The sequence below is a fragment of the Meles meles genome, chromosome 14 (assembly GCF_922984935.1).
Source record: "Meles meles chromosome 14, mMelMel3.1 paternal haplotype, whole genome shotgun sequence".
NCBI classification, from domain to species: Eukaryota; Metazoa; Chordata; class Mammalia; order Carnivora; family Mustelidae; genus Meles; species Meles meles.
In genome coordinates this window covers 22,175,175-22,202,994 of record NC_060079.1, presented here as the reverse complement: position 1 = coordinate 22,202,994, position 27,820 = coordinate 22,175,175, and the positions used below count along the sequence as shown (strand labels likewise).

Here is a 27,820-nt window from a genome sequence, read left to right as displayed (position 1 = left end):
CCAGAGCGGGCGGGGCTGATTTCGCCAGTCGGCGGGGCCCCCGCCCTCCCGGGCGGTCCTCCCCGAGCCGTAGGGGGCGGACCCGGGTGGGGCCGCGGAGCCGAGCGCCTGGGGCCTGGGCGAGCAGTCCCGGGACGCGGGATGCTCCGCACGCTACCTCGCGGCCCTTGAGGCCTCCCGCCTGTTCGCCTCGCCGCCTCGCCGCCTCGCTCATCCCGGCTCCGGCCCCTGCACCCTCCAGTCCCGAGAGGTAGGAAAGAGCCCGCCGCCCCACCCCCACCCCCTCTGGCACTGCTGTGCGGCGCGGATCCCCGGCGGATCACTCTGTGCCCCCCGGCCCTGCCGGCCCCACTCTCCCGGCAGGCTGAGACTGCAAGGTGGCGCTGCACCCTCTTCTCACCGCTGGGGGCTCAGCCTTCGCCCCAGGGAAGCGCTTTAGAAAGCGTCCGTCTGCGCGTCTCGGTGTCCCGGCTCCGCAGGTGTTGCCGAGAGACAGGCTGTCCGCAGACGGGCGGGGAGCCCGAGCGGTGGGGACCCTTGAAGGACAGCGTCTTAGGGTACTCCGCGTTTCAGAACAAGTTTGCCTCTTTCCAAAGAGAAATCCTTTCTGGGGTACAAACTATTGAGATTTAAGCAGTTCAAAAACAATCCTCATTTTGTGAGAGCTTTGGGCTGAGGACTTGGGCAGGGCCAGATTTCCAGGCATGAACTTGACTTGTGGGCCTTTGGGAAGCTGTGGAAGTGGGCAGCCTACAGCCTCTCTAGGGAAGCTGCATCCAATCCCTGGGACCAGGGCAGAGCCCACCGCACTGAATATATAAATAAAGCCTGTTTACAAGAGCTGCTTTGGAACTAGGGATTTCCTGCTAATAAATATTAGTAGTAGATAGCTACGCATGAGCCGTGTGTTTGTCAGAAGGGACAAAATCACTTTGCTTCCTTTTGTTTTCCCTTTTATTTGATAAATCATTGGTCCCAGTAGACTTTAGCTTAATTCCTTTTCTTTTTCTGCAGCAATGAAGAGCCTGTAGGGATTTATCTTAGCCGGTTTCAGCAAAAACATAGGAACAGCCTGGCGTGATGCCATTAGCCACTGAGAACATTGACTGCCTCTTACCCTCTAGCTGATGCATTTGGAATCTTTCTGCAAATGTTTATGTGTGAATGCTATATAGGAGTATTTATAACTGTGCATAAAAGAGACCTAAGTTTTTATCTTCTTAAAACGATTCTCAAGTCAGACATTGTAAGTAGCCAGTTCTGGTATTGGGAACAACATGTTGGAAGAAAATAAGTAAACAAGGTGAAAAGAAAGAGAGGAAGGGAGGAAGAAAAGGAGCTTTTTTTTTTTTTTTTTTTTTTTACTTTTCCCAAATGTAGTGCTTTTTATCCAGCATTCCATTCCATTGTGGGTTGCTCTGTTCAGGTCTTTAAATTAGTAATTGAGCTAGTAAAAATTAAGCATTTATTCTCAAAAGCTTAAGAATAGTTTTTAAAAGCCATATTGTGATTTTTAGGTAGTTTGGTTTGTTTTATATTTCTACTCAGTTCTAAATACAGATTATCACACTATTCTGTGTTTTACTGATCATTTTCATTAGAAGAAAAATGTGTTACAATCACAAAATCAGTAGTGATTTGGGTCTTCTTTGAAAAATGGTTGTCAGGGAAAAGCAAACAATCTGGGAGGATTCCCAGTTCAACTTTTGGGAGCTGGGGAATGCTTACTTCTCCTTACTGTGATTACTGAGATCAGAAATTCAAAAGGAAACATTTTATTGCCCTAAGTGCCTAGGCTTGCGTGGGAGATACTCACCTGCTGTGTTCGGCTACATTTCCCATCCCAAATTCAAGGAAAGGATTGGATCAAGTCTATGCCTAATCCCAGAAAAATGGAATTTTCTTTTTTTTGTTAGGGAGGAGAGGGGAGGGACCCGCTAATCATCTGCCTAATTACACTTCAAATCTCTGTTTCCCTTTGAGGAAATACAGTGTTTCCTTTGTCCAACCAACTCCCATTGAAAGAAAGCTAATAGAGACACATCAGTTTTCTTTCCATTGAATTTTTGATGATTTCATCAGTCCTTTTAATTCCAGTAATTTCTGTCTTTTCTGAAGAGATGTAACATATGTATTTGAAGTATAGTATCTTGTTAAAATATATTAACTGTGGGTAATGGGGGTATGTAAAATGTATATTAAAAAAATATATAGTTGGTTATGTTTAGTGGCCCCTCACTTATTAGACTAGTATGAAAAAATTGGCAAGTGCCTTTGACTCTTATTCTACAATCCAATAGTCTGTTCATATCGAATTAAGTGCCTCCTCCCACAAATCATTCTGAAGCACAGGCCAACAAGGTCTTTCCTGCCCCCTTAGGTGGTCTGGGAAGATAGCTGCACGAAATCATCAATGTCCGATGCATACTGATTTTAGCAACAAGTATTGGAAAGCGGACAGAAGATGATAATTGCTATTTATCTGTTTTCTCTTTGGAGTCCCCTAAAAGAGGGAAGACAGAATCACATGGAGTTCACATTTAATTGCAATACACTGGTATCTTTTTGAAAGGCTTGCTTATTTTGATATAGCTCCCAAGCATTAAGATATGAAGCGATCAGATAACATACCGCTTGTGCAAGAAAGACGGTGGTTGTTAAGTCCATTGGTAGAAGAGAGTCTGGTCTGTAAAGCACGATGCGAAATGAAAATCTGGCAGAATTTTAGCAAATTGATAGGTGTGAAATGCCAAGGAAATAAATAGGTGAAAATGTATTATCCAGATTGGCTCTTAGCTTTGATGAAATTCAGCAAATAACAAACTCTCCACTTAAGCATGTGTTATGAAGATAAGAGGCTTGGTGTTTTGCAAAGATAATTTCAGTGTTGAGCACATCTGAATATTCTTAACAGATGCATTGTAATGTAACAAAAGGGACACGTACAATTACAAATCATTTCCCCAGGGAAAATTAGAGTGCTCCTTATTTTCTTTTCAGTGGCGCCTACGAAGTTTGACTTCTTAGAATGGTTTTGCCATAGCATGATTACTATTTTATAAATCACATTGAACACAGGCATCATTTTTTGGGGATTCTAATTTCAGGTGTTTATGAAAAAAAATTTCACAGTTTGGATGTGAGAAAGGACATGAGGAGACCAAAGACCTGGGATTTTGCTAATCAGAATGAAACAAATGTTGAAAGACTTTTCAAATCTATTGTTGGTGGTACTCTGTGACTATGGTGAGTATCGTAAGTATGCTTCATGCTCTCAGTATCGATGAAGAAATGTCAATGTGAGGTTTATATAAATGCATGGATGTTGATGACCCTGGGGGTGGGTGCAGGGGCTACAGTGCAGTACTCTTTAAACTGGGTTCTCTTAAAATTCTGTATTTATTGATTTAAATTTCCCTTTAAATCTAGTTTAAGTCTTAAAAAGAATAAAAAACAAGTCGCTTTCGTTTAAACAAACTGGAGACATGTTGTGTTCTCTTTGACTGATTTCCTAGTAATTCAGTATTATACATTTAAACTCCACTCACACACCTGAAATGATGTTTTTTTTCATTGGGATTCTCTGTAAGATTTCAGCTCCTGGAGAGTTTTGCTGTTAGAATATCTTTGGAGCCAGTCCAAATTTCAGTCCTTGCCAGTTGTATGCCTTAGATGAGGTTCTTGTTGGCATCATGGGGTTGTTGTGAAGATAAAATAAGAAAGGTGAGACACCTTGACTGCCTGAGCAAATAGCAGGTGCTCACTATTTCTCTTCTTCGTTCAATTTGTTTCAATTAAAAATCCAGTTCATTATTCAGAGAGTTTTACCCAACTGCTGAACCAGCAGATTCAATAGTATAAAACTTGCTGCTTTTCTTTTGATGATTGCCAAGTATTTCAAAGTCTTCTAAGCAGTCCATTGTTTAAGAGTGGAAATTGTTTTCAAATTGATGAAGATATGTGATCCAAGGGACAGAGAATCCTGGCTTGTGTGGTATCAGGGGACATCCACTTAAAAGGACGAGAGTGAGGGGTGCCTGAGTGCCTCAGCGGGTTAAGCATCTGTCTTTGGCTCAGATCAAGCCCCGCATCGGGCTCCTGCTGATCAGGGAGCCTACTTCTCCCCCTGCTTGTGTTCTCTCTCTGTCAAATAAATAAATAAAAAATAAATAAAAATCTTAAAAAATTTTTTTAAAAAGGACCAGAGTGTACACTGTTCATTTTGTCCAGTGAATCTTCCCCCTCAACATTTTCTTTTTAAGACGTTTATTTAAACAAGAAGATGCTTGATTTGCTGAAAATCAATCTGAGATTCAATGATCTTAATGTCATTTATCCCTCCTTAAAAACAGATCACTCTGTGTATAAGAGCCTCATACAAAAAATTATAAAAGGTCCTGGATTTCGTAATGATAAAGACTTCAGGATTTGCCATTTTCACAAAGTGTGCAGGGATGTTTGTCATTGTGGAAAGCAAGTATCTTACTGGAGTATAAGAATAAAAGTTCAACGAGCATAAAACAGCATAGAAGCTGAGTGGACATGCTATGCCGCTAACAGAAAAGGAAATATTTTCCTAGACCTGGGTTTTTCCCACTTCTCCATTTGATATTGATCAAAATATACCATTAGCAGTTTTTTTTAAGCAATAAGCTTATATCGAGATATCAGTTACTTAAATATAATAAAGGAAAGGGGAGAACAGAATTGAAAGAATAGAGAAAACTATACTGTGGGAGCCAGAATGTGGTACACCCAACATTGCTATTTTCTAAATGAGGATGTATTCTCGTCTATAAAAGCAGGAATTCTGTAGGGAAGTAGCAGATTCTCTCTTCAGTACACACCTGCTCTCTGAGCTGCTGAAACCCATCAACTGTATCTTTTTTCTCCACTACTGACTGGGCATATGTGTCTTTTTCATTGATTGACTGCCCATCAAATTGCAGTCTGATCTGCCCCCCCCCCCCCCCAAAATCCCTGTCATCGACCATAGGCTTTGTCAGTTAACTAAGTGATGTGTGGTCTGCATCTTAAAGTACATCAAAAACCATCCTGCCCGGTGAGATTCAAATTAACCTGACTTTGGTTCTCAGTCTTAACTCCTTCCTTGGGCTGCGGTGAGTGCTAGAGTCTCTTTGATCGCTGTTTACAAACAGGTGCGGAGTGGGCTCAGAACCAGGCACAGGCTCCCCCAGAATCAGCTACCTTCCTCAACCTTAACTCGTCTCCCTCTGAAAGGGACTATCTTGCAGCTTCTGTTTTGACTAAAGAAAAAAAAAAAAAAAGAAAAAGAACTTTATTCTGTTATGGATTTCAAGCAGATGATGATCCATTTCAGGTCCTCCCAAGTTTCATATATTTTATTTCATGTCATCTTAAATAAGAAATGGGTGATGTGATGAGCTATTTAAAAACAAAACAATACCTCAGAGGGGGAGGGGGCTATGGACATTGGGGAGGGTAAGTGCTATCTTGAGTGCTGTGAAGTGTGTAAACCTGGCGATTCACAGACCTGTACCCCTGGGGATAAAAATACATTATATGTTTATTAAAAAAAAAATTTTGGAAGGGGAGGCGAACCATAAGAGACTATGGACTCTGAAAAACAACCTGAGGGTTTTGAAGGGTCAGGGGTGGGAGGTTGGGGGAACAGGTGGTGGGTAATGGGGAGGGCACGTTTTGCATGGAGCACTGGGTGTTGTGCAAAAAGAATGAATACTGTTACGCTGAAAAAATAAATAAAATGGAAAAAAAACCAAAAACAAAACAATACCTCTATGTGTCAGGATATCCACATGCTGATTCTAATGATCATTAACTGAATCCATGCAAGGGTATATTAAAGATGACCAGCCCAAGTAACACACTGAGGCTCTTTGGACATATATATGATATAGTATGATATGTGTATATTATGTAAGATAATAATAATAATAAATTAATGCTTACACATGTTATTTTTCAAGCCAAAAGAGCCCTGCAGTGTCTTAAATCTAGAAATGTTTCTTACCCTAGCCATGGGCCAGCTGATTGTTGCACTGCCAAATTCTGTCTCCTTTGATATGTATTTGGATAGGGTTCAAAATAGAAACAAGGATTCCTGTGTGTCTGTGTTTTTTCCACTCTTTATTTCATCTGCTCTGATGGGTTTCTTTTTTAAAAAGATATGATTGATGTTAACTGAATGATGCTTGTGGGCTAGAAGTCCTCTATCGCATCTAGGCTGGTCTGGGATTCAGTGTAATTAAAACTGCCAAGGACAAGCCTGGGTATGTCATAAACATTCACTCTGTCCCTTGGGCAACCTGTGCAGAATAAAGTATCGACATTTCTTATCCATCTAAAAATTTCTGCTTCGTACAAACTAACGGCACTGGTTCCATTACTGGTGAAAATGCTTAAGTACTTGTCTTGAATATCAGAAAATGATGACTTTGAAGCATACTTAGGGTCTTCCATTTTAAGGAATCAAGAGCAGTTTGTACGGCATCATTTAAATCAAGTTTTCTCACTTTACTGTGTATCCATTTCCTCCAAATTATCTAAACAGCAGAATGTGATTTTTTTTTAATTTGAGATAGAGAGTGAGAGAGAGAGCACAAACGGGGGGGGGGGGCAGAGGGAGAGGGAGAAGGGGATCCCCACTGAGCAGGGAGCCTGATGTAGGACTCTATCCTAGGACCTGACCCAAAGGCAGATGCTTAACCAACTGAGCCACCCAAGTGTCCCCAGATTATGATTTTTTTTTAAGATTTCATTTATTTATTTGACAGATCACAAGTAGGCAGAGAGGCAGGCAGAGAGAGAGGAAGGGAAGCAGGCAGAGAGCCCAATGCAGGGCTTGATCCCAGGACCCTGAGATCATGACCTGAACCAAAGGCAGAGGCTTTAACCCACGGAGTCACCCAGGTACCCCCAGAATATGATTTTTTAAAAAAAATATTTTATTTATTTATTTGACACAGAGCACACAAGCAGGGGGAGGGGGGAAGCAGGCAGAGGGAGAGGGAGAAACAGGCTTCCCACTGAACAGAGAGCTCCACGCAATGCAGGGCCCAGAGCCAAAGGCAGACTCAGCCACCCAGGGGCCCCTAGAATATCATTTATTTAAAAAGGAAAAAAAAAAACTCACCTGAGTGAATTTGAAGATCTAACTTAATTGGCTTAATTAAGCAATTCATGAATCGGGCAGCGTCCCATCTAGCAAGCATAGATGGCCCAAGGAGCTGTACAAAGTGGAAGGTTTTTATAGGAAGGAGGGTGGGGCAAGAAATTAGTAGCAAAAGAACAGAAAGGATTGTTTCAGGCCAGGATCTCTTCTTTCTGTGTGTTGCGGGTGGGGGGTTCTTGGGAGGTGGCAGTCAGGTTTTTTGTCAAGGAGGTAACCTCACTAGTGCAGATCAGGAAATTTGAGATGGACTGTGGCAAGGCCACATTCCCGGGTTAGGTTGAAGCTGTAATTGAGTCTTGGTTTGCTGGCCTGGGGGGCTTGGTTTCTTTTTAACAGATTAAAATGAGAGAAGTGGGGTACGGATTTCCACCTTGAGACCCGACTGTTGTTGTTCCTGCTGTGTAGACTGTTCATTGCCGAGGTGTGACACGGTTACATTGCCCAGGTGTTACATTGTTGAGTGGGGTGTGTTCATGATATTGATTGTGAGATGTTGCTTTCAACATAACCACCATAGCTGAGGACCAAGGCCCAGAGCCGCTTTAGAATGGGAACTGCACAGGGCCCAGCTCCCGGGATCGGCTCGCAGCATCATCGCACCTCCTCTCTGGCCGAGGTCAAACTCCTCTTATGTGCAGAATGCTGTTTTCTTCGATGTCGCCGGTGGTGCTGCTCAGAGATCTCTTGGTAAAATCGACTCTGACCATTTCGTTTCAGTTCTTGGAGAAGCCGAGCATCTCCTCTTGGGAAAGCCAGGCCATGTAGCGCTAAGCAACAACACGGTGTCTGTGGATTTCCGGAGTTTCGGGGGTGCCAAGGGGACGCTGCGGAATGTGTCTGTCCTGCTGCTGGAGGCCAGCACCAATCAGACGGTGACCGCCAAATACCTCCTGACCAACCAGTCCCAGGGCACACTGGAGTTTGAATGCTTCTACTTCAGGGAGGCTGGAGACTACTGGTTCACCATGGCTCCGGAGGCGGCCGACAATGGCACTCGAGTCGGCCACTGGGAGCAAAGTGCCTTTCTCAAGGTCGAATGGCCCGTGTTCCACATTGACTTGAATAGGACGTCCAAGGCGGCGGAAGGCACCTTCCAGGTGGGCCTCTTCACCCATCAGCCACTGTGCTCCTTCCCTGCGGACCAGCCGGACGTCTTGGTGGACGTCATCTTTACCAACAGTCTGCCCGAGGCAAGAACAAGTCCAGGTCAGCCACTGGAGATCAGAACCAGCAAGAGGACAGAACTCTCTCAAGGTCAGTGGCTTCAGTTTGGCTGTGCGCCTGTGGGACCGGAAGCCTACATTAGGGTGGTGCTGAAGCTGTTTGGCCGAGACTCGGTCATTACCTCCACGGGACCCATTGACCTGGCCCAGAAATTTGGATACAAACTGGTGATGGCACCAGAACTCACGTGTGAGTCCGGGGTGGAGGTGATGGTCTTGCCCCCACCGTGCATCTTTGTCCAAGGAGTGATCACGGTCTTCAAGGAGGCCCCCAGACGCCCTGGGGAAAGGACCATTCAGCTGGCTGAAAACAGCCTGACCTTGGGAGAGAGGAGAACCGTATTCAACTGCACTTTGTTTGACATGGGGAGGAATAAATACTGCTTTGACTTTGGCGTTTCAAGCAGAAGCCATTTTTCCGCAAAGGAGAGGGAGTGCATGCTAATTCAGAGAAACATAGGTTGGTATTGAAATTTTGAAACTTTTTAAATCAAACTGGAGCCTCCATGCAATCAAAATTATTCTTTTGAGTTTTGGTGAACTTAATTTTCTTTCTTTCTTTTTTTTAAAATTTTTTTAAAAAGATTTTATTTATTTAACAGACAGAGATCACAAGTGGGCAGAGAGGCAGGCAGAGAGAGGAGGAAGCAGGCTCCCCACTGAGCAGAGAGCGCAGTGCGGGGCTGGATCCCAGGACCCTGGGATCATGACCTGAGCCGAAGGCAGAGGCTCAACCCACTGAGCCACCCAGGCGCCCCTGAACTTAATTATCTGTGAACTGTACATCATCTTTCTCATAATTTCTCATAATATCCTACATGGCCTTATTCTTATCTGAAAAATTAGGAGTCATGGGAAGCAGACCCAGCTCAGCACTTACTTCCCTAGGTCTCAGTTTCCCTGCTAGTAAGACAGGGGTAATAGGTGTATCTACCTCTGAGAGTTGTGAGAATTGACTGAAGTATGTGTGCACCTTTCTCAGCATAATGCCTGGCATGGAGGAGGCACCAATAAACTTTAGCTTCTATTGCATTTTATCTTAAAAAGTTATATTATTACATCATATGTCAAGTCCATGGTAGGTATGAGCAGAATTCAAAGCTAAATCTCAAATTGTATTTGGTTGACTTCTGGCTTCCTCTAGCTGAGCGTGTCTCTTTCTCATTCCATCCTTTTGTGCCGGAATGAGTCTCTGTAGAAGTGAGAGTTCAAAGCAAGATTTCTACAGACTCCACATTCTGCATTCTTTGCAGAATGCCCTACCTAATCACACAGAAGTGGGGTTATTACAATTCCATCCATGCCCCGGGCTCCTCGTTGCAGTTCTTTTCCTTTACCTGGCTGCAAGCCTGGTCTTAGCAGGAGATTCATCTGGCAGAAACTGTCTGGTTTGCTTATAGCTTCACCCCTGCTAAGCCCCAGGCCCCCCGAGGGCCCAAGCTTCTGACTGTCTCTGGAACCCCAAGTATTTCTTGCTTCAAATTCACCCACCTCCTCACCTTAGAAGTCCATTTTCTTTGACTCTGTCCGCACCCTCTAGTCACCTCCTGGCTTGCATTTACCTCTCCATCCAGCCTAAATTCCATGGCCCATCCCTCTCACGTGTCTCCTGTCAAGAGCCTAAACTCCTCTGCCCTCTTTTCCTTCTGATGCACGAATCCGGCCCTCTGCTGGCCGCCCTTGGCACACAAGCTGCATGGACAGTCACATCGGGTGGGTTATGCCTTCCCCTCAGCTGGACTCTCCATGCTGCCCGACCTGCTCTGCCCCTGCCTGTTCTCTAGAACAGCTCCCCTCAGACCTCAGCTCCTGCCCCATCTTGACTCTCAGAGCTGAGTTCGTCTCCTGCCACCCAGGGCAGCTGGTGGCCATCAGGAACGAGCTCCTTCAACCTCCCGCCAACATGTCTGTAAGCCTACAGCCGCTGGTCTCCTTTATTGTCACCTTGGAAGGAGCGTCACCCCTCCAATGCAAGGTCAGCCTTCCCCTCCACTGTGGATCCCAGTCCCTCGGCTCCTATCAGGAATCCTCTGTTAATCATTATCCTCTCTCTCCTCTGTCTGTAACAGTCCTTTTACGGGCTCATGGCCACCGGACTTGAAACACCTAAAAATATCTCTGTCCTGTGACATCACCCCGGGCCCTTACCTCGCTTACCTCCCACTTCCTTGACCGTTCCTTCGTGGCCTCCCTTGCTGGCCAATTCCACCACCGGGTCTCATCTGTTAACTGCTCACTTCACATCTTAAACTAGATCCTGTTTTTTCACTCTTTTTTTTTTTAAAGATTTTATTTATTTATTAGAGAGAGAGAGAGAGAGAGAGAACGCATGAGAGGGGGCAGGGTCAGAGGGAGAAGCAGGTTCCCACTGAGCAAGGAGCCTGATGCGGGACTCGGTCCTGGGACTCCAGGATCAGGACTGAGCTGAAGGCAGTCGCTTACCCGACGGAGCCACCCAGACGCCCGTCTTTCTTCACTCTTCATGCGCCTGCTAGGTGAGCACCATTCTGAGACTGACCACTCCACGTGGGTATCTCTCCCCAGCATCTAAGTGCTGCCCCATAGCTGCCCCCATCACATGTCTCTCGGGCATCTCGGAGGAATTAGACTCATCATCTTACCCCCACAGTACAGTACCCCACTGCCCCTCAGTACAGGCCTTCGCCATTTCATTGTTCAAAGCAAAAGCACAGCGGTCTTCCTCTTCTTCTTTACCTCCTGTAAAGAATAAATCACTAAGTCCCATGGGTTTTGGCTCCTTGGTGTCTGAATCTTGGTTTCAACCTCCGTCATCCCTTAGCTAACCTACGTACGGCAACAGATTCCTGTCCACCTCACTGTGTCACTGCAGGCAGAGGGATTATTTAAAATTCAGGTCAGCTGAGGCTGCACTTTGCTTAATACTTGTCAGTCACTGGGGTACCTGGGTGGCTCAGTGGGTTAAGACCTCTGCCTTCAGCTCAGGTCATGGTCTCAGGGTCCTGGGATCGAGCCCCACATCGGGCTCTCTGCTCAGTGGGGAGCCTGCTTCCCCCTCTCCTTCTGCCTACTTGTGTGTGTGTGTCTCTCTCTCTGTCAAATAAATAAATTAAATCTTAAAAAAAAATACTTGTCAGTCACCTCACGTGACAGGAGGATGAGAATCCACAGGACCCCTATGGCCAGGCTGCCCAACCAATAGTTGCCATCTCTGGGCTGGGGTCTTCACCCGCCTTCGCGGGTCACTCTTTCTTGACCCCACACTAGTTAAATTCCCTTGCTGTAAGCTGGCCCAGTGTCCTTCATTCCTCTGCCATGGCATCAGTCGTTTCTGTCATGGCTTATTCCAAGTCTTTCTCCCCATGCCCCCTCCTTGAGCCCACCATCCTCCTATCCGCGGGGGTGGAGGGGAGCTCTTTTGGTGTGAAAAGTCTGCTTGTGCTGCCATGAAGCTATTTATGATATTTATTTGGCCCAGTTAGCCGACCTGGCCCATGAATAGGTGCTCAACACGGGTTTTATTACAGTGGAAATGGAACGCAAATGTGGCCGCCGCTGGTAGTAGTAAGAGAAATTGTATTAAAGTAATGTAATAACTCAAGATAGATTTTCCTTTTCAAAAGACGTTACTTGTTAGGAGAAGAAAATCTAACTGAATTTAGTGGAAGCAAACCTAGGGAAGTAAAGATATTGGGGTCATTAGTTTAAACACATTGGGAGCAGGAGGTCTGCTTTGTGGTTTTCCCAGCTATTGGGGTTTCCACAGATTCTTCTACTTGTCCAAGGACTTGAGCTTCCCCCCCACAGCAGCAGGGACAAGACACGACAGAGAGGCAGAGCAGAGTGGTTCTTGGTGTTTCCAGGCTGAGAGTGGTGAGGGGTTCCCTATGGCCCGCAGCAACTGGCCTTCCCCCTCAGCTGGACTCTCCATGCTGCCCGACCAGCTCTGCCCCTGTTCTCTAGAACAGCTCCCCTCAGACCTCAGCTCTTGCCCCATCTTGACTCTCAGAGCTGAGTTCTTCCAGCCTCAGGGCTGGAGGGGCTAATGCTCTTGGAGACCCCAGGAGTGTGACCACACACCCGTGGCTCTAACTTCAGCTATCCAGAGACATTTATGCTAGCAAGGGGGACCTCAAGGCCTTCTTGTGTTCTAGTCTAAGCATTTCTAACTAAATCTTGTTCTCTTCTTTTCATTTTCCACTTAAACTGACAGTTGACTTTTTTGGGCAGATGGTATCATTCAGGGACCCGAGTGAACCCAACATGACTTGTGTGAATCACTGCCGCCACTGATTTATTAGTTCCTTTTGAAAATGGAGTGATGCGTTTGATATGTTTGTCTCTTTTTCCAAATATGTCTTCAGACCTTTACAGAGTATGTAAATAACAACTTAATATATAATATATAATATATAATAGGTGTTATATAATATATATTATATATAATGTCCAATATTATATATATAATAGAAAATACATATATTATATATAATAGCTGATATATAATAGATGTTGCCACAAGTGGCTATTTATGATCTTCATTTATCCTACTTAGTGTCAATGTTTCTACTTTTCTCTGCAGAAATGTTAATGTGTTTGGTAATGGGATGCTGCCTGAGATCCTGCCAGGGGAGTGTTAGTAATACATGGCAGTAACATATGACACAGCACTTAGAATCTTATAAAAATAAATTAAGAAATCCTAGATTCTGAACACATCTGCCCAAGGGTTTCAGACAGGGGAGTAATTAAATTTAGGACAAAACTTGATAATTAATGATAGACGGTATAAAGTCATAGTCACATAGTTGTTTTATTTTTAATGTAGTTTTTTTGATAAATGAAAAGTGTGTATATTTAACATATAGTTTCCTTGATAATTTAAATTTTTAGACTATCTTGTTTCTGTACTTAGATGGTCTTATTTTTCCTTCAAAATGACTGACAAGAGCTTTTTACTAAGAACAAGAGAACTATGAATGCTGTCGCTGCCTTTCTAGTCACAGGTTGTGTGTTATCCTTTTTTTTTTTCAGTTTTAAAAAGAAATTTTTTTTATTTCCTTTCAGCGTAACAGTATTCATTGTTTTTGCACCATACTCAGTGCTCCATGCAATACGTGCCCTCCCTGTTACCACCACCTGATTCCCCCGACCTCCCACCCCGCGCCCCTTCAAAACCCTCAGGTTCTTTTTCAGAGTCCATAGTCTCTCATGGATCACCTCCCCTTCCAGTTTCCCTCAACTCCCTTCTCCTCTCCATCTCCCCATGTCCTCCATGTTATTTGTTATGCTCCACAAATAAGTGAGACCGTATGATACTTGACTCTCTCTGCTTGACTTACTTCGCTCAGCATAATCCCTTCCAGTCCCGTCCATGTTGCTACAAAAGTTGGGTATTCATCCTTTCTGATGGAGGCATAATACTCCATCGTGTATATGGACCACATCTTCCTTATCCATTCATCCGTTGAAGGGCATCTTGGTTCTTCCCACAGTTCGGCGACCGTGGCCATTGCTGCTATAAACATTGGGGTACAGATGGCCCTTCTTTTCCCTACATCTGTATCTTTGGGGTAAATACCCAGCAGTGCAATTGCAGGGTCATAGGGAAGCTCTATTCTTAATTTCTTCAGGAATCTCCACACTGTTCTCCAAAGTGGCTGCACCAACTTGCATTCCCACCAACAGTGTAAGAGGGTTCCCCTTTCTCCACATCCTCTCCAACATGCGTTGTTTCCTGTCTTGCTAATTTTGGCCATTCTAACTGGTGTAAGGTGGTATCTCAATGTGGTTTTAATTTGAATCTCCCTAATGGCTAATGATGATGAATATAAAACCCCATTTCTAAGGAAAATTGAAATACTGGTTTCCAAATAATTTACAAAGGTTTTTGTTTTGTTTTGTTTTGTTTAAGAATTCAACCAGTTTACAAATTGAAAAAAACTTCTAAGTTCAGAAAAGTTTGGCTTTGATACAAAAGTTCAGTATTTATCCTTTCTGATGGAGACATAATACTCCATTGTATATATGGACCACATTATTATTATTATTATTTTTAACAGAAAGAGAGAGATTACAAGTAGGCAGAGAGGCAGGCAGAGAGGGGGAAGCAGGCTCCCTGCTGAGCAGAGAGCCCGATGCAGGGCTGAATCCCAGCACCCTGAGATCACGACCAGAGCTGAAGGCAGAGACTTAACCCACTGAGCAACCCAGGCGCCCGACCAACCTTTTTTTTTTTTAAGATTTTATTTATGTATTTGACAGACAGCGATTACAAGTAGGCAGAGAGGCAGGCAGAGAGAGAGGAGGAATCAGGCTCCCTGTTGAGCAGAGAGCCTGATGTGGGGCTTGATTCCAGGTCCCTGAGATCATGACTTGAGCCGAAGGCAGAGGCTTAACCCACTGAGCTACCCAGGTGCCCCTCTGTCAGATAGTCTTGACGCATGTAAACAAATCTCCCTTTTCCTATTCCAGACAAATTTTGCTCATTCAGAATTAATATCCTCTATAGTAGCCTGAAAGGTATTTATCCTGGCCAAACAGGCTTGTTATGCAGTATGAGTGCGTGTATGGACATTTAACCAGGGCAAAACAAAACAGCTTTCATTCATGAAGTAAGAGTATTTGGAATATTGGTCATTTGCTCTTCATTTCTTAAAAAGGATGACTACCCACCATTAGCATCGACATGGATGGAACTGGAGGAGATTATGCTAAGTGATATTTCAAGCAGAGAAAGACAATTATCATACGGTTTCACTTATATGTGGAACCTAAGGAATAGCATGGAGGACATTAGGAGAAGGAAAGGAAAAAAGAAGGGGGGGAAATCAGAGTGGGAGACAAGCTATGAGAGACTATGGGCTCTGGGAAACCAACATGGTTTGGGGGGGTCGGGGGATGGTTTAGCCTGGTGATGGGTATTAAGGTGGGCCTGTATTTCAATGAGCACTGGGTGTTATACTCAAACAATGAATTATGGAACACTGAATTAAAAACTAATGAAATACTGTATGGTAACTAATATAAATAAATAAATAATAATAATAATAAAATAAAAATGAACTACAGTTATCTAATGACTTTCCATTTGCTAGGTATTTACCTCAAAGTTATTGGTAGAAAACTTCAGGGAACAGATAGAATTAAATTGCTTTGAGTGATTTTCCTTGTTTCCTGTTTAGTTAATTTGGTTTAGAAATAAAAGGGCATAAGGTGTAGCTTAAATGTTTCTTTATTTTTTATTACTGATTGTCCTACAAGTCATGATTTTACTTCCAAGGGAAAAGGGTACACATTTCAAAATGTAAATTTTGACATTAAGATTCATGCTTTTACTAAAACTTGATTTTTTTTTTCTGGCCACTACTAATGGAATGTTTGTTTTTCATTTGACAACTAACTCTGTATATTATATTTATGTAAATTATATTTATGTGAAGTAAACAAGAGTTAAGAAAGAATAACAGAAAGATTCTTAGTTTTTACAGTTCTGCCTTTTGTGGTCTTAATATGAACATAAAGATTAACTATGCATTGGCTTAACTTTCAATTTAGATTTCTCAGTGGTAGAGTTTCCAGTAGATTTTTCAAAAATAGGTCACTAAACTTTAACTCAGAGAGGCTTTAATAGGAGTGTCCCAGAGCTTTGCAAGCATGGGGGGCTTAGTGTCTGAATAGCTCCGAAGCGTAAGGACAAAGCGGGCCCATTGTTCTTCCATCTGGGGAGCTGTACTGTGATCTGAAGACACAGAACCAATATTGTGTTCAGTTGGACCTCTGGATGGAACATAATTACCACATCTCAGTTGATGTTGGTCCAGCACGGTGGTTTGTAATGCTCGCACTCCTGTGAAAATCCCAGAGACTTTTAATTGCTATGAAGAACTCATATTCCATGACTCACTCCAAAGATTGCACCACTTGGATTACCTGAGAATGTATTTGCCCTATGCGCTCTCCTTATGTCTTTGTAGTGCTTTCTCTACCTTTGACTGTATCGAGTTTTTGTCCATAAAGCATGAAGAAAGACTTTTATACAGAGGGTGTTTTTGTGCCTAGGGTTGGCATGACTTGAGTCTTGAGGTTGGATGGGTACTGATAGAGAAGGGTCTTAAGATCATTTTTATAGGGAACTGTTTAATTATTCAATCTGGCAGTGATTCAGTATATTCTTGGAAGAACTGTTTGCATGTGTCAGTCAGTAACAACTGTTCCGGGAGTATTCTGTATGTATTTTGAAGCCCTGATGTTAGGTGCATCCCCATTTAGCATTGTCAAGCTCCTTGCTTAATTGATCCTTTTATCATTATGTGATGTCTCTCTTTATCCCTGGTAGTATATCTTCCGTAGTTTGCCCTGTCTTATACTAATATAACTACTCCAGGTTTCTTTTAATTCATGTTCACAGGTATAACTTCTCCCATCTGCTTACTTTTAACCTATTTGTGTATTAAATTTATTTTTGTGTGTGTATTATATTTAAAGTAAGTTTTTTTATTAAAATTTTTTAATTGGGTATAGTCAACACACAATGTTCCATTAGTTTCAGGTATACAACATAGTGATTTAACTTCTCTATGTATTATGCTAGGCTCACCACAAGTGCACTTACTGTCTGTCACCATACGATCCTATTACAATATCATTGACTATCTGGGTAGTTTTTTGTTTGTTTGTTTGTTTATTTACAGCATAACAGTGTTCATTGTTTTGGCATCACACCCAGTGCTCCATGCAGTAAGTGCCCTCCCTATTACCCACCACCTGGTTCCTCAACCTCGCCCCCCCCGCCCCGCCCCTTCAAAACCCTCTGGTTGTTTTTCAGAGTCCATAGTCTCTCATGGTTCATCTCCCCTTCCAGTTTCCCTCAACTCCCTCTCCTCTCCATCTCCCCATGTCCACCGTGTTCTTTGTTATGCTCCACAAATAAGTGAGACCGTATGATACTTGACTCTCTCTGCTTGACTTACTTCGCTCAGCATAATCCCTTCCAGTCCCGTGCATGTTGCTACAAAAGTTGGGTATTTATCCTTTCTGATGGAGGCATAATACTCCATTATGTATATGGACCACATCTTCCTTATCCATTCATCCGTTGAAGGGCATCTTGGTTCTTTCCACAGTTTGGCGACCGTGGCCATTGCTGCAATAAACATTGGGGTACAGATGGCTCTTCTTTTCACTACATCTGTATCTTTGGGGTAAATACCCAGCAGTGCAATTGCAGGGTCATAGGGAAGCTCTATTCTTAATTTCTTCAGGAATCTCCACACTGTTCTCCAAAGTGGCTGCACCAACTTGCATTCCCACCAACAGTGTAAGAGGGTTCCCCTTTCTCCACATCCTCTTATCTAGGTAGTTTTATGTCGACTTCATCTGTTCTTTGTTTCTTTTCCCTCTTGTTTCTGCCTTCTTTTGTATTAATTGAATATTCAATTTTAAGGTTTCCACCTTAAATATTTTTTAGTGGCTTATACCTGAAAATATTTTTTAGTGGTTGTCCTAGGGTTTGCAGTATGTATCTTTGACTTTTCTTGATCTACTTTTGAATAATCTACTTTTCCTTGATCTATCTAAGCAATAATATTTTGCTTCACACGTCATATAAGGACCTTATTAACAGTATATTTCTAACTCATTAATCCCATTCTTTGTGTGATTGTTCTCATAAATTTTACTTTATATATGCTGTGAACACATAATACTATTTTTCTTCAGCAATTATATCTTAGAGCATTTAAAAATAAGAAAAAAATGAACTTTACCTTTACCTTTATAAATGCCATTTCCAGCACTTTTCAATCCTTTGTACAGATGCAGGGTTTTTGTTCTGGTATCATGTTCCTTCTGCCTGAAGGATTTTCTTTTAACTTTTCTTCTGGTGAACGTCTACCGGTAATTAATTTTATTCATTTTTGTTTCTCTAAAAAGTCAGTTTCTCCTTAATTTTTGGAGGATACTTTCACTAGATACAGAATTCTGGTTTGGTCATTTTTTTTTCTTTCATTACTTTAGAGATATTACTCCATCATCCTTGGCTTGCATGACAAGAAGCCTACTGTATTTCTAATCTTTATTCTTTTGTATGCAATGTGTTTCCACCTTCCACCTTCCCTCCTGCCACAGCCTTCAAACTTTTCTGGTTTTGGTTTTTAACTGTTTAAATATAGTGTGTTTAATTTTTTGTTTATTTGGGTTTTTTTTTTTTTTTATTTATCCTACCTGGTGTTTTCTGAGCATCTTGATTTAACTTAGTATCTTTCATTACTTTAGGAGAATTCTTGGTCATTATTTGATTCTCTTTTTTTCTTCTGGGATTCTAATAACATGAATGATAGCCTCTTTGATATTGCCCTCCAACTCTTGGGTATTCTATTCTATTTTATTCGCTCTTTCTTTTTGATCTTTGTGTCTCAGTCTGAGTGATTTCTACCAACCTATATTCAAATTTATTCTTTATTTCCTCAGCTGCGTTGAGTCTACTGATGAGTGTTCTCTTAGAAAGCATTCTTCATCCTTGTTACCATGTTTTTCACTTCTAGCATTCCATTTGCCTCTTCTCAATTTACAAATCTCTAATGAAATTTTTCATCTGCTCATCTTGCCAACCTTTTCCACTAAAGTCTTTAATATTAATCATAGCTATTATAACTTCTCTCTGATAGTTCCAATATCTGGTCACATTAGAGCCTAGTTTCTTGATTACTTTATCTCTTGATAGTTTTTTTTCCCTTGCTTCTTTGTCTCATAATTTTTGGTTGAAATTGGACATTTTAATTTAGAACTGTAGACACCAGGGGTGCCTGGGTGGCTCAGTGGGTTAAGCCGCTGCCTTCGGCTCAGGTCATGATCTCAGGGTCCGGGGATCGAGTCCCTCATCCGGCTCTCTGCTCAGCAGGAAGCCTGCTTCCCCCTCTCTCTCTGCCTGCCTCTCTGCCTACTTGTGATCTCTCTGTCAAATAAATAAATAAAATCTTTAAAAAAAAAAAAGAACTGTAGACACCAATAAATAGTATTTGTGTGAGGAAATGGGCATATCCTATTTTTGCTAGGGCTTTAGTGTGGGGATTGGCTCCATGTACTAAGGAATTAAGCTGTGTTTGGGGTTTTGCTGTTGCTATAGCCATCCTTGGGACATGACAGAGTTTAAGAATTTCCTTTTTTTTTTTTTTTTAAAGATTTTATTTATTTATTTGACAGACAGAGATCACAAGTAGGCAGAGAGGCAGGCAGAGAGAGAGAGGAGGAAGCAGGCTGTCTGCAGAGCAGAGAGCCCGATGTGGGGCTCGATCCCAGAACCCTGGGATCATGACCTGAGCCAAAGGCAGTGGCCTTAACCCACTGAGCCACCCAGGCGCCCTAAGTTTAAGAATTTTCTAATGTTACTTTGCAGTTAGAGTAGGAGTTGGCTTACCAGAGGATTTTCCTTCATGCTTCTGTTGCACCCTCAATTTAGGCTTTAGCCTGCACATAAGAGAGGTTTTCACCTGTCACTCTCGCCCTTGCCCTAGCAGTAGGTTGTTGTTATTGATATTTGGAAATTACTAGCATGCTGCAGGGCATGGGTTGGGTGATGGGAGCTAGAGAGCTTTTTCTTGTTGCAGTTCATCCTTAGTCTTAGACAAATGCTGTGCCCCTGAGTCTCAGAGATGGGACCTTCTTGATGATCTTGCCCCTCTCCAGTGATAGAAGCTCTCTAATAGTCTGGCCCCAGTATATTTTTTTGCTCCTTCCAGGGGTGAAGGATTTCCTTCTTTTTCCATTCCTTAGAAGCACTATATCTCAACTGGTGCTCTCAGAATGACGGAGTTTCTGCCTTGTCCCCAGTGGGTGAGGCTCTTGTTGGTAGAGCAGATGGGGAGAAGGATCCAGGTAAGGTTTGTGTTTCCCACAGTGCCACTCCTTCCAGCCTCAGACCTCCACCACAAGGGAGGCTTTCTCTGGTCTTGCACCTACCCTCAGTCCTTCTTGTGAGCATCTGGTGAGATCCATGAAGAAGAGCCTGCAAGTGTGTACAAATTCCCATTGGGTTTTTGGCTCCCAGGGCTTTTGTCTTCTCATGCTAGCCCACATTGGGCTTCTAGCAGTTCATTGCATTTTTAGGTGACTTCTCACCAGCTTGTATATGCCCTGGTGTCTACCCCAGGAAGCTGGGTTTGCTTGCTGTCTTTCCTTAGAGAAGCCTGTCTTTCCTTACATTTCAGGCCATTTGGTTGCCCTGTAAGCTTTGCTCTAGGATAGGTTCCAAAAAGGTTAACATTTTGTAAATTATACAGCTTTCTTTTGTTTTAAGCCTTATTAAACACTCTTTCCAAATCTTTGGGAATGTTTTTATTTACTGACTTCAAGGCCTAAGATTTGAGTTTGCTGCTTCATTTGGGTGCAGTTAAATTCTGATTCTCAAATGAACTAGCATTAAAAGCATGGCTAATGTCCTTGCAGAAACTTGGGGACTGTGGCAGCCGTGGAGCCAATGTAGTACCACGTGTGGGGATGGTGTCCGAGAGCGACGCCGCGTGTGCCTGACTTCCTTCCCCTCCAGACCTGGCTGCCCTGGAATGTCCTCGGAGACCTCCCTGTGTTCCCTGGAGGAGTGTGCTGGTAGGTACCTTCTTTCTTTGGGAATCTTTCCCCAGAGGGACTGTTGAACCTATGCCCGCCTGAAAATCAGCAACCTGAATTCACTGACACTCTCTTAGTACTGCTGGCTTTACCAAGACTGTGTTCATTAGTGTGTCTCTGACTGGGAGTATCTCGTCAGTGAGATGACAGGGGATTGACCAATGTGGAAGATAAGGAAATGAGAGGCAAATTATCTAAATTAAAGATTCAGACATCTGAAAACATTTTTAAAAATACAAATACAGGGGGATCATCATTTCTTCCTAACATATTTTTGGTTTTCTTTTTGTTTTCTTATTTATCCTTCCTTTACTTCTCCCACCAAAATTGTAGGAGAACATATCATCTCAGAGAAGCCTGAGGGGACCATGTAGGCCATTATTTGTCAAAATGGGGCAAGTCACCCCATTTTATCTTCTGAAGGCCCTATGTTTACTACCCCTACCTAGGAGAAGGTGGGGAGATTTCTTCTTGTCATCACCTAGAGACTGGCCTTTCCTTCACCCTTTCAATATCTTGAAGGCACTTAGTAGGTGCTCCATGAGTGTTTGATGTAAATGGTTTATAGATGAGATGCTGACATGGCTTAGTTTGGTTTGCTTCAGCTTACGGAGTTGAATTCCATTCATCTGCTACAGGTCACAGTGATAAGAATCGTTGCTCTTCCCACATACCATCTCGCCAACTGATCTATAGCCAGTCCCCGCACTTAATTTGCCGGCCTTTGCTCTGTTCCTGACCCTTAGATAAAGTCCTCTGTCACTTCTTCCACTCTCCAATTCGAGGTTAGAAAACCGTCCCTGGTTCCTTGTCCGTTGGGGTCTGGAAGAGTCAGATGTTTTTTTGTGTTTGGATCTCAGAGCATCTTTCAGCCAAAACTACCTGGCAGCAACATCTTGGCCAGTGGCCCTGCCTGTGGTCTTAGAAATTCATTCTTTCTATCTCATTTTTCCAGCCAGTGCTGTAGGCCTTGTTCCCTTCATTCCAGCATCCTGAGGGTGTTCCTTCTTCTGTTTTTCGTCAGACTTGGGCTCTTCTTCTAGCCCTCAGTCTGCCCCACTTCTTTCATAATCCCTTGGCCACACTCTGAATCTATTCTTTCTCTGGTTATATCTCATATTATTTTCTAAGGCTCTCTTCTCTGTCTACTCTTTCTTCATAAGTCTCCCTCACTTGGCTATAACTACCTTCAAATACACCCGTTCCTCTCAATTCTGGATGTCATGTTGTGTTAAGATATTCCATCTACGGCGCCTGGGTGGCTCAGTTGGTTAACCGTCTGCCTTCAGCTCCGGTCCTGATCTCAGGGTCCTGGTCAGCAGGGAGTTTGCTTCTCCCTCTGGATCCCCTGCCCCCATTTGAGCTCTCTCTCTCTCAAAAATAAAATCTTTTTAAAAAGATATTCCATCTAGAGTTCCAGAATGAATGAAAGAATGAATGAATGAATGCAAATGAATTTGGTCAGTTGTCACTGGCTTCTACTGTACCTTTAGAAATGACAACAATATCAACCTTTTACTGACCATGTGCTATGTGCTAGCACTTTAAATACATTATCTCACTTATTTGGGACCCTGTAGCATAGAGAAGGTAACTGACCTGCCCACTATCAACAAGCTAGAAAGCAGAAGACTAGATCTGACCCATACTAAGCTGTCTATCTTGAATATCTTGCCTTTTCTACACAGGCCAGTTTAATGTTCTGGAAGCATCCACAACCTAGAATTAATAATCATTTTTGAGGATATGTGAAATTATTTCATTTTTGAGGATATGTGAAATTATTTCATATCTGATGTCCTAATTCTTTCATACTCAGTGGGAACTAGCAAGTTATATATTATAAATTAGCAAAAAGGTAAGTGCTATAGGCATGCCTACTTCTAATGTAAGTGGTCCTTAGAGTAATGTTTATGTGGATAAAAATGGTCATTTCTTCCAAGTGTTCTTCTCCCTATTTAATCTATTTCACACTCTTTGGAAATGTTAAAATCTGTTCTCAGTCTGCTTCGCATCAAGAAATCTCCTTTACTTCAGGTGAAGGAGAGAGTCGATGAGGCAGAGAGGGCTGAGGTCAGCAGCTCTCAGGCTCTTCTCCAGCCATGATTTTGAGGGAGCCAGCCATAGTGAAAGCTAACAGCCAAGTAAAGAGGGTCCATCACGCGCAGGTGCATTGCTGCTCCCCATGGACATAAGCCACCACTGCACACGGAAGTGATAAGTCAGGAAACGAATCTTTCACCATCCAGCTGTGTTCACTTGGTTGCAAATTGGGAGTTTTGTTTGTCTTTGAAAGGATGTCTGCGTCAAGTTCTTTGTTAGTTTGACCGTCTTATTCAAACAGGAGTGGGAGAATCTGTCGCCATTACACCCACGTTCCGTCCGGTGGGATATTGATCATTTTGCTCTTACCTTTTTAAATGAATTAACCTAATGTTTATCGGATACCAACTATGTGTAAGTTACTGTGACTGAGGCTAGGAATATCTAGATAAGACATGTTCCTGTCTGGAGGGTGCTTATGACCTAGTTGCTCTGCAGGCATGTAAAAAGGCATAATATACAGTACAATGTAAGCCTGTGGCGAGAAAGGTATCCACAGCTTGCTCGGGAAACTTGCAGGGGTGAAAATTCATGCTGGGAACACCTCCTTTCTTGGAGGGGGTGATATCTGAGCTAAAGTGTGAGAGCAGAATAGGTGCCATCTAGGTGAACTAAGTGAGAAAGGGAACTTCAGCGAAGGGAGCCATGGATAAAAGCATGGAAGACGATGGAACACTAAGAGACCCAGAGAACTGAAATTAATGTATCTAGAGCATCGTGTGCCAGGAGGGAGTCGTAAAAATGAACCTGAGCAGGTGGCAGGAGTCAGATCCTGAGGGGCCTTGAAGGTTTGGCCTGTATTTCAGAGGGATGTCTCTTAGCTGTTCTGTGGAGAGTACATCGGAAGGGCTAGGAGTGGCAGCAGCAAGGCCATTCAGTTTTTCAGCAACCCAGGTGAATAAACGAATGGCTGTAGGGATGTAGAGGAGACAAGGACTCAAAGACTCTGGATATGGTGAGTGATGAGGAGGGAAGAATCAAAGGTGAAAACCAGGATACTAGTACTGGCAACTGCGTGGACATTTGTGCCATTTCCTTGAGATTGGATATATTGGATGATGCACAGATTCTGGGGGAAAATTGATGAGTCTTGGGCATGTGGATGTGAAGGTGTTGGTAGGACATCAGTGGAGAGAGCAGAGCTAATGGACCCAGGTTGAGATCTAGATCTCCTTGCTCCAATATTCCTGTTCTTCTCTCCGAAGTAAGTACTATCATTGAAACCAAGAAGAGAAAAAGTCAGAGGAAGTGTTGGGCAGTAGCCTATACTGCAGAGGTCAAGGAATATCCCGACAAAACTTCTTTGAATTTAGCTATTAGGTGATTAATGACGTTGGCAGAAGCCATTTCACTGGAATCCTGGAAGCAGGTTGCAGGAATCAGAGGTGATGTGGAAGCAGTAAGTCAGCAAATGCAGACTCCTTTTTCTGTAAGTTTGGCTAGGAAGACCAGGAACAAGATATGAGAGTTCTAGAAAGTTCTTTTTAAAGTAAGAAGAGCTTGAACATGTTTCTGTGGAGCTGCATAGAGGAGAAGCTGGAGATAATTGGTACAGAGCATTGATCCCCCGCAGAAGGGTGACCTAGAGAGCACTTGGTAGACTTGCCTTTGTAGGAAGATACTTCTCCCACTAATTCCATAGGGAAAGAATTGAATAGAAGTGTGGCTGATGCTAAGTTTATTGGGGAGAAGACAGCAGAAGGAGCTGGGGGAGGGGTATACTTGCCTGATAGCTTCTGTTTCTTTTTTTTTTTTTTTTTTGTGATCCAGTGGAATTCTGAGGAAGAGGGTAGGTAGGGTGCTTGGGGAAAGTGGTGAAACCTGTAGGGGATGGAAGCGAGTTGCTTAGGAACCCATTTAAAGATTTACAGGTAGTCAGTTTTGGGGGCTGTCAGTATATAGAGGTGCTGGCCTGCATGGGTGTATTACTTTCTCCACCAGGGCTCAGGGCCTGGGTGCAGCAGCTAATAATTCACATGTCTTGTTAATCTAGGGATGGACTTTTGGTGTAGAGCAGGGAAAGGGGTATGTCTCAGTACTAGAGGTCAGACAGTTGAGCTTATTGGCAGGAGAATGGTTTGTGTGATGGATTGTGGGTGTGGGGTGAGTTTAATAAGGACAAGTAAGTCAGAGGGGAGGATACTGCTCAAAAGTGAGCTACGAAGTTTAAGATTTTGGAAGAGGAGCAGTTGCAGACAATGGGAAGGTATGATATGTTGGATGGACAGTGACATTGCCTAGATAGGCCTTGCTAGGGGATGATGAGGAAGACTGAGACCCGGGTGCTAGAGACTGATGGCTGCCATGAGGTTGGGAGATGACAATATTGAGAGGGGAGTAGGTGGATGGTTTGAGTAGATGGTATGTGTATCAAAAGAGTAGAAGACACCTTGGATATTACCCTTAGTGACATATTTACGGATATATTGTTTCTCAGGCAAGGGAAATGAATACAAAAATAAACAATCGGGACTGCACCCAAACAAAAAGTTTTTGCATAGCAGAGGAAACCGCCAACAACACAAAAGGGCAACCTACTGAATGGAAGACGATACTTGCAAATGATATGTCCAGTAAGGGGTTAATATCCAAAAAATATAAAGAACTTTTGCAACTCAACACCACACAAGCAATCCAATTAAAAATGGGTGGAGGATATGAATAGATGGTTTTCCAGAGAAGACATAGAGATGGCCAACAGGCCCATGCGAAGGTGTTCAGCATCACGAATCATCAGGGAAGTGCAAATAAAAATGGCAATGAGATATCAACCTCACAGTAGTCAGAATGGCTAGTATGAAAAAGACAAGAAATTATAAGTGTTGGTGAGGATGTAGAGAAAAGAGAACCCTCTGTGTCTCTGTGGTCCTGTGTTCTGGTCTGCGGTAAGCTGCCAGCAGGGACGCATGCGCAAGGCCAGAAATCCGAGTCCCGTTTATTCTTTCTGGAACTGCCAGAGCATCAGAGCCAGCCGCTCCCAGCCGTAAAACCACGCAGGGGAGCCCTACTAGAGACTAGCCAACTGTTCTTTCTTTCCTCGTAGCTCTCCAGCCATCCAGCGCTTCTCCTCTTCAGCCCCAGGGCCCCGGGAAGTCCAACAACGTCGTGACGGTCACGGGCATTTCCCTGTGCTTGTTCATCATCGTGGCCACGGTGCTCATCACGCTGTGGCGGAAGTTCGGCCGCGCCCCCAAATGCAGCACCCCGGCTCGCCACAGCTCCATCCACTCCCCCAGCTTCCGGAAGAACTCGGACGAGGAGAACATCTGCGAGCTGAGCGAGCAGCGCGGGAGCTTCTCGGACGGGGGCGACGGGCCGGCGGGGGGCCCCGGGGACGCGGGCATCCCCCTGACCTACAGGCGCGGCGGGCCGCCGTCGGCGGAGGACGACGCCTCGGGCAGTGAGAGCGTGCAGTCCAGCGCGCAGAAGATCATCCCGCCGCTGTTCAGCTACCGCCTCGCGCAGCAGCAGCTCAAGGAGATGAAGAAGAAGGGCCTGACGGAAACCACCAAGGTGTACCACGTGTCTCAGAGTCCCCTGACGGACACGGCCATCGACGCGGCCGCCGGCCCCCCCTTGGACCTGGAGGGCCCCGAGGAGGCTGCGGCCAACAAGTTCCGGCTCAAATCCCCGTTTCTGGAGCAGCCGGCGGTGGGGGCGGCAGCCAGGCCCCCCTCCAGGCTGGACCTCCCGGTCTGTGCCGCCAGCTGCGCGGTCAGCCCCAGCCAGACCGTGATCCGCAAGTCGGCCCTGAGGCACACGGGCGGCAGGGGGCCGCTGCCGGAGAGGAGCCACCCCAGGGGCTCCCACTTCAGGAGGACGGCGAGCTTCCACGAAGCCAGGCAGGCCCGGCCGTTCCGGGAGCGGAGCATGTCCACCCTGACCCCACGGCAGGCCCCGGCCTACGGTTCCAGGACGCGGACCTGGGACCAGGCGGAGGAGCGATCTCGGCCTCAGAGTCGAGGCGCTGCCCCGTCCCCTGAGAAACTGGACCATTTCCACGGGGCATGTGCAACCAGAGGCCCATTAAGCCTTCCCCCTAAATCCTACAGCCTGGGGCAGCCCGCGAGGAAACCAGACCTGGGGGACTGCCAGGCAGGATTCACGGCAGGCGGTGAGAGAACGGAGCCGCACAGAGCCCGGAGGGGCCCGTCCCCCAGTCACAGGAGTGTCTCGAGGAAGCAGCCTTCCCCCACGGCCCCCAAAGAGAGCTACCAGAGGGTGAGCCCTCTGAGCCCTTCTCAGTGTAGGAAAGACAAGTGTCAGAGCTTCCCAGCCCAGCCTGAGTTCGCCTTCTATGACAATACGTCATTCGGCCTCACCGAGGCAGAGCAGAGGATGCTGGACCTCCCGGGCTATTTTGGGTCGAATGAAGAGGATGAAACCACAAGTACACTCAGCGTGGAGAAGCTGGTCATCTAGACCCAGATCAGCCCGAGACTTCACACGACCGGGGTCCTTTGCCTGACTCCTGGTATCAGCGGCTCACAGTGTTCTATGGACTGTATTATGTAGCTATTTGTACATTAGGATGGTGGGAGGGGGGGTAGCTCAAGTGTGCATATGTATTTTAATTCATAAGGAAGAAGTTACTTAGCCTGAACTTTTCCCTTTATTATCCTAGTTCCCTTGGTTTATTACTAATAAGTACAATAATAAAATTTAAACAAGAGTGAAATAGGGCTCGGTCTCTCATGTGGATATGGAAGAGGGCAAA

General features: G+C 44.3%; 1 protein-coding gene across 2 annotated transcripts; it reads left to right on the top strand.

Annotated features, from left to right (window-relative positions):
- Positions 1-28: 28 nt before the first annotated feature.
- Positions 29-27,820, top strand: THSD1 (thrombospondin type 1 domain containing 1). Of its 2 annotated transcripts, XM_046028173.1 has the most exons (5): positions 29-250; positions 3,108-3,246; positions 7,892-8,857; positions 20,821-20,979; positions 26,147-27,816. In XM_046028173.1, the coding sequence occupies exons 2-5, from the start codon at positions 3,189-3,191 to the stop codon at positions 27,523-27,525; spliced, it is 2,562 nt and encodes an 853-aa protein (XP_045884129.1). In that variant the 5' UTR covers positions 29-250; positions 3,108-3,188; the 3' UTR covers positions 27,526-27,816. The 2 variants fall into 2 exon arrangements, with proteins under 2 accessions (XP_045884129.1, XP_045884130.1); XM_046028174.1 differs by lacking the exon at positions 20,821-20,979 and having other exon boundaries at positions 26,147-27,820.